This window comes from Maylandia zebra, linkage group LG19, assembly GCF_041146795.1.
Source record: "Maylandia zebra isolate NMK-2024a linkage group LG19, Mzebra_GT3a, whole genome shotgun sequence".
Lineage (NCBI taxonomy): Eukaryota > Metazoa > Chordata > Actinopteri > Cichliformes > Cichlidae > Maylandia > Maylandia zebra.
Genome location: NC_135185.1, coordinates 9,614,309 through 9,628,342, shown reverse-complemented (window position 1 = coordinate 9,628,342; position 14,034 = coordinate 9,614,309). Strand labels below are relative to the sequence as shown.

Here is a 14,034-nt window from a genome sequence, read left to right as displayed (position 1 = left end):
TTCTTTCACTCCTCTTTCAAACCATCTCTCCTCTCTGTCCAAAATGTGAACATTGGCATCCTCGAAAGAGTGTCCTTTATCCTTAAGATGCAGATGGACTGCTGAGTCTTGTCCTGTGGAGGTGGCTCTTCTGTGTTGTGCCATGCGCTTGTGAAGTGGCTGTTTGGTCTCTCCAATGTAGAGGTCTGGGCATTCCTCGCTGCACTGTACAGCATACACCACATTGTTAAGTTTGTGTTTTGGCGTTTTGTCTTTCGGGTGAACCAGTTTCTGTCTGAGCGTGTTGCTGGGTCTGAAATACACTGGGATGTCATGCTTGGAGAAAACTCTCCTGAGTTTCTCTAATACACCGGCTACATAGGGGATGACAATGTTGTTGCGTCTGTCCTTCTTATCGTCCCTCGCTGGTGTCTGGTCTTCTTTTCTGTGCCTCTTTGCTGACTTTAAAGTCAGCAAAGAGGCACAGAAAAGACATTGGAGAGACCAAACAGCCACTTCACAAGCGCATGGCACAACACAGAAGAGCCACCTCCACAGGACAAGACTCAGCAGTCCATCTGCATCTTAAGGATAAAGGTCACTCTTTCGAGGATGCCAATGTTCACATTTTGGACAGAGAGGACAGATGGTTTGAAAGAGGAGTGAAAGAAGCCATCTATGTCCACTGTGAGCGACCATCTTTGAACAGAGGCGGGGGTTTACGACACCAACTCTCTGCCATCTATAATCCAGTTTTGAGATCCCTTCCCAGACGCCTTAACGCCCACTCACATCCTGGGCCATCTGACCTCAGGAATTCGCATGATAAGGTGGGGCCAGGTTTCGCAATGAGCTCACCCGAAACTCTGGCTGATTGGGACCCACGCCCAGTTTCACACCTTGGCTCAGGCGATTAGAGGATCATCAGGGGGTCCTTTTGTCCCTCTGTGGGGGGTTACTCCCACTAGGTTTATATCTGGGACTCTCCACCATTTGACCTTAGAACTGAAGAAGCTTCTCAGATGAGAGGTGAAACGTCTTCAAGCAACTTATAGAAGTCCAGACGCTTTTCTTTGCAAGCTCCTTTGACTACAATGACCTGGATGACTGAGAACCTTCACAGACTTATTTGAAGAGTTTCAGTCAGGTTTCAGAGCTCATCACAGCACAGAAACAGCTTTAGTGAAGGTTACAAATGATCTTCTTATGGCCTCTGACAGTGGACTCATCTCTGTGCTTGTCCTGCTAGACCTCAGTGCAGCATTCGATACTGTCGACCATAATATCCTATTAGAGCGATTAGAACATGCTGTAGGTATTACAGGTACTGCACTGCAGTGGTTTGTATCATATCTATCTAATAGACTCCAATTTGTTCATGTAAATGGAGAGTCCTCTTCACACACTGAGGTTAATTATGGAGTTCCACAGGGTTCAGTGCTAGGACCAATTCTGTTTACATTATACATGCTTCCCTTAGGCAGCATCATCAGAAGACATAGCATACATTTACACTGTATGGTGAATGCTGATGTTTGCCTCAGTGATAATTTGACAACTTTAATAACCTGATGAGTTAATTATTTTACCTGCACCCATAGCAGCAATGCTCTCCAGCTCCTCTCTCTTAGTTGCCGTGGTAATGGCCGTGGGTGACCTCAGCGGGACGGCCAGGATGTCCCTGATTTTTGGATCGAGTTGGGAGAAGGTTGAATGAAGCAGGTATTGAAAGAGTGTGCACATGTATGTGAATGTGAGTGTGTGGATACTGCGAGCACCGCAGGCTTGTTTTTACAGTGTGTGTGTTGTGCGATGTCCTGCGTGCTGCTGCAGGTGTGTTTGTGTTACCTGCTGTGGAAGTAGAAGGAGATGAGTTTGAAGATGTCATCAAAGACCAGAGAGGAGCCCTCCAAGTGGACGACTGGGGGAGACAGAGAAGAATGAATGGCTTCCTCCTTTGTGTGAATGTGTGTACTTTCTGAAGCAGCACCTACACGTCTTGTGTTGTTGGATCTTCATGTCGCGTACGAGCGGCGCCCCCTGCTCGTCAGGCAGCCGTACCGATAGCGTCGCGACATCGTTGTCCTCTGTGCTGCGCACCAGGAAAGCCTGCAGACACCAGCGAGTGTGGTTTTGAGTCTGAGGTCATGTGATGTACAATAAGAAGCTGCCTCCTCTTTTAGAAGCGCACAGCTGTATGACTCACAGCGCGAGCGTCAGCACAAGTCTGAGGACGCTCTCACATGTCAGCGTCTCACAAATTTAACAGGTCCCATAAAAACAAACATGCAGCTGTGATTCACCTGGATGTGAAGTCATTCCATCTCAAACCAACCACACAATCTTCTGCTCCACTGCTCAGATTTGCTATTTGATATATGCTAATTATTAAATATGTTTATAATAGATATTAGATGTTATCTCTACTGTGAAACGGTAGCTTTCAAGTGAATGAAAGATGGAAAATGGTAAATGGCCTGTATTTGTATAGCGCTTTACACTACATTCAGTCATCCACACATTCACACACTGACGCAGGTGTGGAAAATGAAGAAAGGTCCATATAACCAAATGATTTGTGAGTTATGATCAGAGCCTGGCTCCTGTAACCCGTCATATTTGCTCAATCCAGCACAAAAGCTAAATGCAAATCAGAGCTGGTCGAGCAGGAAATGAGATGGGTTGGCTGTATGTTCATGTCAGAGGGGATCTCCGAGGTTCCTCCAGCAACACCAGAAACTTCATTTCCTTCATTTGGTGAAGTTTTGAACCCGTCTGCAGATTTTCTGCATCAGTCTGTGATGTAAATGTCTTTATTTATTAAAGGGAAGAGGAAAATCAGGGAGCAGTCACCACTTCAGTGTCATTATTCCCAGCTCTAACACAACAATGACTTCCTGCTGAGTCGCCACGCGTGAAGACGTAAATTGCTCTTCGTAGGTTTGTTTGGTTTCCAGATGTGAGTCAGAGGTAAAGACTTTGTGATGGTGTCTGATATCAGGCCCTCGTTTCTGCGTTTTAACAGCTTTAAACCTGTTAAACATGTTTCACATTTCTGCTGTTGATTCAAACTTTCTGTGCATGCACGCGTCTACAGGTAAACGAAAAAAGGAGATGATGACGTATTTCCATCAGAGTAAAGGATATTTACCCTGTAAATAGGGCCCATTATAGAGGGGATACCTGTGTGTGTGTGTGTGTGTGTGTGTGTGTGTGTGTGTGTGTGTGTGTGTGTGTGTGTGTGTGTCTCACCCCGGCTGGCTCCTCCTCCAGTATCCTGGCGGTTTGCTCTCGGCTGAGTCCTTCGGGCCGCCACACGGAGGTGCTCCCGACCAGCCGGTCCACCGAGCTCAGCACCGGAGGAGCCGGTGAGGCTGGTGGGAACACAGGGGTGGGAGGGGGGGAGGAAGAAGAGGAGGGGGGTGGGAGTGTAGGAGATAAAGGAGCAGGAAGAGGGGGAGGAGAGAAAGTGGGCGTCAGATCAGAGGAGACAGAGGACAGCAGGGGAGGAGCAGGAGTGGGGACAGGGGAAGGTGAGAGAGGGGGAGGCAAAGATAAGGGAGGAGGTGCGTGGACCGGAGGGAGAGGGGGAGGGAGGGACGGAGGGGTGGCTGGAGGCAGAGGAGGTCGAGAGGGGAGATGGGAGTTCTTGACTGCAGAAGGTGGAGGTTTGGGCCGACATGGCCGGGGCGGCGGGTGGGAGGGCAGCGAGGGCGGAGGCAGGGGGGGGGGCGGGTCAAGTGGTCCTGTCACAGGGCTGCAAAGAGAAAAGGTCAAAGGTCAATAAACAGATTGACAGCTGGCCGGTGATGTTTCCTGTGATCAGCTGCTCGGACTTTAACCACACTGAGAGGATGGCCCACCCGCTGGGCCCAGGCCCCGCCTTTTAAAACACACCTGCTGCTGCTGCAGATTTCATAATGGCTGGCATCATCGCCGGCTTCAAAGGGGCGGAGTTAAACATCTGACTTAACACCAGTGCAGCCGACTCAGAAAGCATCCAGACGGCGGAGCGGGCCTCAAACACGAGCTGAACTATCACCGAGCGTCACGTGCTGCTGCTGGGACGACTCCTACCGCCCCTCTGTGATCCCTGACGGAGCTCCCAGGTCACGTGACCAGCTCCTGAGTCTGGTTTCATTTGTATTATAATTGTTTTATTTTTTCAGTGTCGTGTGCAGCACTTTGTGTCTGCCGTGGTTGATTTAAGGTGGTGATAAAGACACCTGAGGGACCCTGCAGGTATGTTGTTGAGGCCAGTTTACCCCAGGTAGGGTCTCCCTGCATGAGCGAGGGCTGGAACATGGATGGATGCTAACGCAAGCTGTGCTGGTGACCAGGTGGATGTTAGGAGGTGAAGTCTGATGTCAAGGTCGTGGTATCACTGACTCATCCTGTGCCTGTCAAGGCCCGGGGTGTGTTGTTGTCTGAGTCATGTGACCTAAGGTGTGAAGTCTTTGTGCGTCGCGTGGTGAGTTTCAGGTCCGCCTCCGAGGTGCCAACCACAGAAGGATGCTAGAGCTCATCAGGTGAGAGGTGAAGCATCCTCAGAAAGCTGAAAATGAGATCCCGTTGCTTCAGCTGAGGCGTTTAAGCCTTAGAGAGACGATAAAGACTAATTGAATCTAAGTCTTCTTCACTCGCCGCGGCTGCAGCGCTCAGAGCTCCTCGCTCGCAGCAGCCTGGAAACCACACAGATGTTAGCGGTGCATCAGAAACCGGAGCACAGGACAACAGCAGCTGATGAGAGCGGTCTCTGGGGTTTGTCAGGGCAAGTGATTTATTTACATTACATCATCTGACATTACAGCATGGCCTCTAGGGGTCACGGGGTCACCAGTTTGGCTTTTTAAGGCTATGAAACGGTAAAAGCTGGTCCAGCAGGAGCACAGGCGTGTTTGAGACGTCTCCTCCCCCAGCCTGACACACGGGCAGCAGGGCGCCGTGTGTCTGTGTGTCAGTGAGCTGCTCCTCATCATCACCTGGTGAACACAGTGAGTTAATAGCGCAATGCTGTTAGAGGAAGTCTGTGGTCAGTTCGTCTAGTCCTGTGGTTACCAAACAGAGAACAAAATAGCAGGTTGGTGTTGAAGGTAGTCCGCCACTGATGGCTGCACATCGTTTCCATCAGTTCTTCTGATCGTGTTGTGAGGTGAATGCACGGCCCGCCTGCAGTGTTTGCATCTACCCGGCTTTACCTGCCAGGTGAGTCCGACAGGTGCCGGACAGGTGGACGTTGGGTTTCCAGGTGTGTGTGTTGCTACCTGACAGGTGACTCACTCAGCGGTCCAGATGACACCAAAAAACATGAAAAGAAACACTTTCACAACACTTGTGTTGTTCCTCTTGCAGTTCGCCACATATAAGAAGAAGATCTGTTTCCTGTCGTTGACCCCCTGAGGGGTCAGGGTCACCTGGACCCTTCCCCCCTCCCCCCATCAGTCGGGGCCTCCTGTGTTGTTCTATTAAAATCCCAGCATGCACCTGCACGCTGCAGGCTGCAGCCTTTATTTACCTTTGCTGCAGTCTGAGTTACCTCTGCCTTATCAGTGGTCTGGTGGTTTGGCTTTAAATAGACGAGTACTTGCTAGCAGTATGTTACAGCACGGTCATGCTAACTTACGTTTGTCTCTGTAGCTAAGTTTGAAGTGCTGTTTGTGGCCCGTAGATAACAAAGGCTCTCAGCTGAGAGTGGCGCCATCAGCGAGCGTTAATATGTTTGCTTTATGGCTTCCTCTGCTCACTTCTCCCTCTGCAACGCAAAGAGTGCCGGTGATTGTAAATTACAGCAGATTGCTGACAGCAGAGTGACGTAAGGTGTTGTTCTTGAGCTCCTCGTGTTTGTGTTTAAAGCAGCTGTTACACACGGGGGTGGTCTTTAATTAGACCTGTTTGGTGCCCAAGTGTCACTTGAGGACGAGCTCATGGAGGTGCAGCGTGGATGAAAGTGTCTTTAGGGTTGTGGACCCTGAACCGGTCTGTGATCGTGCACAGCATGCAGGTGATGTAGCGGCCGACCTACGTTCCTTTGGGAATCTCGGGGAAAGCCGGGACACAGTGGAGAGATTGCGTCACTTAACTGTCTCCAGGAAAAGCTGGAGGAGGTCCTGAGAGGGACGGCGTCTAAAAGGAGCTGCCGGGGCTTCGGTGCCATCCGTCTCTCAGCCAATGGCGTGTCCAGCGGGGTGGCCTGGGGGGGGCACAGGCCACCCCCCAAACCAGACTGGCCACCCCAGGTGCCACCCCAAAGGCAAAACAATAAAATTCAATCAAATATCAAATGTCCGATTATGTTTTCACGGTGACGCTCAGATATCCGAGTGTAAGTGAATGCAGCATCGCTTCTGCGCTATGCGCATCACGTTAGCAAAGGTAGGAGAGCCAAGCGCGAAAGACAGCACTGCAGGAAACAATTTTTCGGTGAAAGAAAATGAGGACAGAATAAATGTCCCGGTAAGTAATATCAAGTTTGTTGAGTTTAGTAAACTTCGGTGAAATTAGAATACCAAGGAAAAAATAACACTTAAAGAATTATTGCAGCTGTGGAATATTTCAGACAGTATGCTACTGAGGGCAGCTAACATAAGAGTTATGAGTTATAAGATATAATCTAAGTCGTAACATTGCTGTATGGAGCTGCAGATTTGGTTGCAGGTTAACATAGCTGGACTGGCCATCGGGCTTATTTGACTTATTTTTTATTTTTTTTGTAATGGCATGAACAATGAGAGGTGGTGGATTGGCCAGATGCAGGTCGATGTGTAGAAATAACTCCGTTGTTTGGTGGTGGCTATGACGGGGCTTCCACAGAGGCAACAGGTGGATGAGGGAAGGGGAGGCAGGAGGAGAGACCCGAAGCAGCCGCCAGTCCGAGTGTCAGGTGAACTGAACTTCAGGTAAGAAGTTATGACCTGCAGTCTATCTGGGTCAGATATGAACTAAGTTTAGGTGGAGTTTATTTTCATGTTGCTGACTTTTTACTGTCAGTTGCAATAACTCATACTGCGTTCTAGCCAGCTTGACGGAGTTTTTATACAGCTGGGTGGGTGCTATGATGTTACTGATAGTGAACTTTATTTTATTCATAAGGTTAGTAGAGTTGCCAACGGCTCCTTAAAAAATGGAATGGTCCCTCATTCAGAGAAAATATTACGCGTTTCATATTGAGCTGAGAAGAGATGCAGTTTGTCCCGGACTTTAGCTAGAATGGAAAAAAGACACAAAGCTGGATTTATTCTGTCTTTACGCTGCACAGCTGGCTCTTCTTCTCTCATTCTCTCCCCTCCCTCTCCTGTTGCTACTTCAATCATGAAACTGATCAATGATCAGCTGATCGGCTTTTCTCTCTTGTTTGTTTATCGCCCACTTTGCGCCAGAAAGAGGAAACCAGCGGATATTGCGCTAAACAACAGCAGCACGTTTAAGCTTGATCAGCTGTTGTTAGAATGTATTTAATATTAATTTCTAGTATCAGCTGATGTTTGCTGGAGCCACAGCTGTAAAGCTGCTGGTCATGATGTCTGTTTAGATATGTGGTGAGAGGGAAACATGAAGATGAAACCAGGAGATGTCCTTACTGAACCATCAGAGCTGAACAGGTGATGGAGAAACAGGTTTACCTTTTAGGTGACATGAATGAGTTGAAGTTATCAACTGTTTCTGAGAGACAAATAACACCAGGATCCTTTTTTATGTAGCTGACAGCTGGTAACTGTGCAGGGGCGGGTCTAGCAAAGTTTTGCCAGGGGGCCAGGTAGGGCATTAACAGGTAAAGGTGGGCACAAAGAAATACTTTTCTTTCTTATTCTCATTTAAAATGTCTCGTTTTTATTAAATAATTATCTAAATCTTACAACCAAAGTTTTTATCTGACGTAAAATGTATAGAAATCATACATATACCAACAAGACTGTACATCACTGTCACAACAGGGTTTGTTTTCAGTCAAAGTCTTTATGGCTTTACTACCTGGTGGGCCGGTCTGTAGTAAAAATGCCCAATTTTTTTGTCCCAGTCCAGCCCTGCAGGTTAATACTGGCAGTGTCACCATGCCAGCTGACTGTATTTTATCATCAGCCAGTGTTGTTCTTTATCAATATTACCAAAGTTTACCATAAGGCAGCATAGAAAGTATTTACTTGCTTTCAGGTTTTATTCAAATGTTAGTCTTTTCATTTGTTTCCCCACTTTTTTCCTGTTTCAAAATCAAACACCAGTTTGTGAGAAGATTATCTTCTTTTTTTAACAGGCAGATAAAGTTTTGCATTGGCATTGGCTAATTTGTCAATTGTTTGTTACAAATGTTCGTATTTTAATTTTCAAAAATGTTTTTGCCCAAAACATATGTGCACTACATGTCAGTAAAAATACTATGCAAATATTGCTGTCCTTGAATGCTGAGTAAACACTGACAAAGCACTGATTGTATCTCTTGTACTTTATCAACGCAGTATCTAAAAACTTTGCACCGTAGTGGTTAAAATCTCATTCTAATAAGAGTTAAAAGTGCATTTGGTTATTAGGTTTATAGGATTATTGAATTATGGTTAATGGTTGGTAGAATTTTTTTTTAAACATTATCTGACAATTAAATCTGCCACCCTTCTCCAAATCTGTGCCCCTACCTGGCCCCCCCAACAAAAATTTTCTAGACATGCCACTGCTCTCAGCTGTTCTTACAAAAAGAGCCAGTTGATTCCACTGAGACGTGTCTTCAGTGGATTTCAGGCTGATGAAATCATGTGACTAACCGATCCCAGTCCAACGGCCATAAGTGCCCGTCTGCTCACAGGAAGACAGGCGGCACAATAAATCGTTCAGTCAGCTGAATTTTCAAGCTGTGACCAGAAGCAGACATCCTGTGTTTGATTCATGTTTGCTGAGCTGCATGGAAACACCACGCACGCACATTTACTCCACCTTTGATTCCAGCGGAGGAGACGTTAGAAACGGCCTACACCCATCACGTCGCTGAGGTGCGTCTTTACCTGACACAGGTTTAAAGTCCACGCTCGGTCTGCTCTGACTCTATTAAACATGAAGCAGTGCCTTCACTCGTGCTCTGCTGTGGTTCACGTTGCAATGCAGTCTGGGTGGTGATGTCATACAAGTGGAATGGTTACGGTCCCGATCTGTGCTCAACCTGTTCAAAGGAGGAACATTTGGGGGGCGTAGCAACACGAAAGCGATCACGGGGGTGAGGGTGTCCGTGTGGCGCTCCACGCCAACATCCGGTCGTCAGATGTTGGACGATTAAACACCACCAAGCAGGACTCCATCGGCACCTGTATCGGAGTGTCTGTGCTGTCTGAGCTGGACACGCTGAACTCAGCCTGACTGCACGGGAAGGTTGTCACTTCCTGCGCAACGCTTCACAGCCAGCAGGGCGGCCTCTGATACTTCCTGTCTTTCATGGTTGTTAGGCTGGTTCACATGTGCTGCCTCAGGATCATCAGGCTGAAAAGTGTTCGACCACTAAAGTCTGTCAATGAGTAAACGGGTGGGGCGGTAGTTCGATCCCTGGCTCCTCCAGTCTGCGTGCTGAAGTATCCTTGAGCAGGGCACTGACCCCTGAGCTGCCCCCGGTGCATGAGAGTGTTGGTGTAGTTTGTATGGAGAGTAAAAAGTGCCCTGAGTGCTAATAAGGACCGGCCCGTACATAAATAATAAAAGCTTGTGAAGACGATGACAGGCATCTGTGACCTGCTCCTGCAGCCGCAGACGGATCAAATGCCAAGAAAGAAGAAACTATAACTCATAAACTCACAGCTAAACGCTGTGTTGGTTATTTATGCTTGTTTAAAGATATGGACGTGCAGGTGATGGTGTAGGTCTGACAGCAGCCTGTCACTGCAGGTCAGGCCTTATAGATTGTTTCACTGACCAAAAACACGAAGACAAGAAAAGCAGCAAAAGAGGTCTGTGCCCCAGAGGGAGCCCCCTGCTGCCCCCACGACCAACGTAAGGAGAGGATGGACGGGTGGACTTAGACTTTTACAGTTACTGCATCAGTTTTTACTCCACTGCAGTTTTTGCTGAAATGAAGCAGTCACATGTGAGCTCTGCAGGTTTCAGTAACAGTCCTGTGATGTGTAAGCATCCACTTTTACATCTCATACATGAGTTATCTGGGCCTTTTATCCCCGAGGAGTTTTAAATGAAGAAGTGATACTGCAGCGTAGTAAAGCAGCACAATACTTCACCCGCTGCTGACTCTGCGGTGACTGAGCCTTCAGCACAACAACACTCGCGCTCCCTGCCGCCCTGCGGCCTCGATAACGTAGTGATTAGAGCAGGGCGATATGGCCAAAAATATTTATCACGATATATATTTGAAAATTTGCAATAACGATATAACCGACGATATAATTGATGCGAGACAAAATACGACTCCACAACATTACTAGCGCAAAAAGACAACCTTCCATTTATTTTCACTTAAGAAGCTGGTTTTTATGTACATTAAAGCTTTATAAAAATGTAACAGTGCAAATGCAAATTCCTTGCTGAAAGTTTAACCAAAAGGCATTTCCAGTAGAAATGGGCTGACATATCCTGAGCATAACCATGTATAATATCCACTGAAGTTAAAAAGAGGTGCTTTGCAACATTAAACTGCAGTGTGCAGTACGTATTTTTCGGACCATAAGGTGCACAGGATTATAAGGCACATTAAGCGAAACAAAGCAGTCAGATAAATCAAACTTTATTAAACTCATTCTTCTTGCTTCCTCCACTTCTGTACCATTGTTTCATTAATGTTGAATTCTCTGGCAGCTGCTCTATTCCCATGTTGTTGCAGTATATTAATGACTAACCTCGTATTGTGGATGGATTATCTCAGTTGTTCTCCTGACTGAAGTTTGGTCCGTTTACAGCATCCTGCCATGCGATTGCATTTGTCTCTAACCATGAAGAACCTTCACGTTAACTTTTATAAGTGGAAAAGTGTTAGTGTTAGTCCTCCAGCTTCACTGTTTATGTTATGCTAACATAGCTGTGTCGCTAGCGATCACGTAGCACATCATTATATACCAGCTAGCCCAACTTCAGTAACCCTACAAACGTCACTGCTGTTTAGTTTCCTGTCTTCATTTATGTTGGAAGTGATAGCAGAGCTGTACGTTTGATTTTTTTTCAGAAATCTCTCCGTCAGAACATGCTATATCATGCTTAGGTAACTAGCGAAACTAGCGAGCTAACTTCCGCTAGCTTCCTGCTAACTTCTAACTCCGTTAAATGTAATAACTTTTGTTTTCATGGATGCCTGGAAGTTAAACTTTATAGTTACACCTGGTAAAGCAGCAATGCTGATCGTTTTATTAAAGATGAAAGAATTTAGACAGTTTTTAACTCTAAGTGATGCTGCAGTGTTGTTTGACCTGAAGTTTACGGAGTTTAGGACCCAGATTACTCCCAGATTTAAGAGCATCTTAGTCCGACAAATACGACAATAACAACGGCCGCTTGCATGTTCTGCAAAAAATGTGCTTTGTTGTGTATCTGACGGACAAACACCAAACCAGTTCCACATCACGGAAGTTGCACCATTTTTACAAACCAATTCTGGTTCATCTGTTTCACTCAACAATCGGCCATGTGCTTATGAAAACAAAGGCACTGCGCATGTGCGTTTTACTCCCATTCTATCGCGATATTTCATTTTCCTATCGTTGCCTAACATTATACCGGTATTACCGTGAACGGTATAATATGGCCCAGCCCTAGTAGTGATTTGGACACAGGCGAGCTGAGTGAGAAACGAATGCCACAGAGCAGGACACTCATTTACAATGACTTCTTTTCACAGCCAGAGAAGTCGCCCCCTGCTGGACATTACACAGAATGCGGGTTTAAACATAGCCTGTATATAAAAGATGGACATAGCCAGCCGTTGTTTTTGGACTCCTCAGTTTGAAAAATCATCTTTAGAAACGAGGGGGGAGTGCTGGCTGCCATGATTGTAGACTGTATGAGACCATCACACAGACTGATTACTATTTAGTGCTCTACAACATCCAATCAAAACCCTAGAACTTCACTGTGCACCACACCTGGAGCTCCGCCTTTGGGGACGGTCTGTTAGTACAGTAACCTCACAGCAGCCATATTATTGGTCAGATGATGTCATTAAAAATGCTCCAACAGCACAAACACGTTGCGAGGTCTAGTTAGCAGACCGCTAGCAGCTGCAGCCACCTGTGTCACCATCCACCTGTCAGTCAAAGAGGCCACACCCCCAATAATGCAAACTTTAAGCCTTCATACAAGTCAAATAGGAAGGAAGAGATCAAAACAGTTTTTCTTTCTTTCTGCTGTAAAGTTGGACGTTTTATCTCGGGAGCCTCTGCTGGAGCCTCTAGTGGGCGTTAGAAGAACTGCAGCTTTTGGTGCTTTCGACTTCCATCGTTTACACAAAGTCTTTGATTCTTTGACAAATTAAGCAAGCCAATTTAGAATCGGGAATAGGAGCAATAATCGTTCAATAATCAAGCAATAATCGTTCCTCTCAGTAAACCTCAGAAATGCTCCATGAGGGAAGGTTTTTGTCCTTACGCTCACTACTGAGGACTTTTTCATTTAAGTTAAATCCTGAAGCATTAAGCTGACATTCAGATGTGATAACAGTCAATGCGCCTTTTTGGAGCACTTCACATCAACTCAGGCCTCTCTAACTCTCCCCTGGAAGTATGGAAACAGACTCCAATCCTGCACAGAATCAGGATTTTCCCCGCTCTGGGAGGACACTGACCTAAATATGAGCGAGTGAGTCATCACATCTGTTTTTCCTGTCTGACTTTCGACCCCCGACTCCCTCCTCCACTCTGAAACCGCAGCACCATCCCCCTTACCCCTCACTCAAAAATGCCTCTCGCTGCTTTTTCCACCCGTACATATCATCGCAGACCCCCATTAGACTCACCCTGCGTCCTGGGGAACGACGCTGGCCTCCATCATAACGGCGGCGACTGACTGTTTGACTGCTCCGTCTCTCTCAGCTCCATCGAAAACCCCGCCTCCTCTTTGCCCCCTTCTTTCCTCCTCCTGTTGATCTGAGCAGGCCTGAATAAGGAGAAACTACAAGGCAAAGGGGAAAATGTGTTCCTGTGTCGGCCCTCCCCTGTGTTTAAGCCTCGACTTCCTGAGCCGTTCGTGAGGCAGGAAGAGGCCGAGCACTTTGGTCAGACTTCCCCTGCTCTGCCTCTTCTTAGCTTGTGACACACTCTCTTTGCTTCACCGCTCTGCAGCTGATCCTGCTCTTTCTCAACTCGGCTGCTCAATCAGACCTTTGAATTTCTGCATTTTTACATCTTTTGGAAACACAACCCTGCCTCCTCCACGTCCCTTCTCCCCTCCCCTCTCTACTTTTAAACTTTTCCAGATGCTCTCCGCTCAAACTCTGGAATGCTGGACTTCATGTTTCCTGCAGGCGTCACTGTTTTGTTTTTTTTTGGGTTGTTGACCCCGTTCTCCTCCTCCTCCTCTTCCTCCTCCTACTCCCTGCTCACATTTACAATAGAAACTCTGCTTTTGCTTCTCTACACCTACTCCTGTCTGAGCTTATCTCTTCTCTCATGTATAATCTCTCCCTCTGAAGACATTCCTGCCCAAAGAAACTATTAAGATTGGACTGATAGCTCAAATTAAAGTGTGTGTGGCAGGAAGACTTCATGTTTGCAGTTTTGGGAGACAGAGCTGCAGAGTGAGCGTTGATGTTAATCAGAAACTCTGCAGCGTGTGCAGAAGCTACAGACGCTATAGGTCTAACCCCCCACTGCTGCTCTGATGGCTGCACTTACTGTAAAACTTTAAGGGTGCATGATGGACATGCATATGTGGTCACACACACACACACACACACACACGTACATGGTGCATTCATGTGTGGTGAGTGTGCAGCTGCTTCCTGTGTGATCATTTTTCACTCCGACAGCCTCCACTACTCACATGAAAAACCAGGTGAGAAGCTGACTTCACACTACATCGTCAGCATCAGTGAGCATCCATCAGAGGGCGCTGCGGCCCACAACATTCACTTGGGATGAAACCAGGAAA

General features: G+C 46.9%; 1 protein-coding gene across 1 annotated transcript in view; it reads right to left on the bottom strand.

Annotated features, from left to right (window-relative positions):
• Nucleotides 1–13,383, bottom strand: part of rin3 (Ras and Rab interactor 3) — a 32,010-nt gene extending 18,627 nt beyond the window's left edge. The window contains exons 1-5 of the mRNA XM_004569938.3: nucleotides 12,902–13,383; nucleotides 3,232–3,736; nucleotides 1,974–2,088; nucleotides 1,828–1,900; nucleotides 1,569–1,660 (exon numbers count right to left, since the gene is read on the bottom strand). Coding sequence (XP_004569995.2) covers nucleotides 1,569–1,660; nucleotides 1,828–1,900; nucleotides 1,974–2,088; nucleotides 3,232–3,736; nucleotides 12,902–12,936 — 820 coding nt within the window. The 5' untranslated portion in view covers nucleotides 12,937–13,383. The remainder of the gene's footprint in view (nucleotides 1–1,568; nucleotides 1,661–1,827; nucleotides 1,901–1,973; nucleotides 2,089–3,231; nucleotides 3,737–12,901) is intronic.
• Nucleotides 13,384–14,034: the final 651 nt, after the last annotated feature.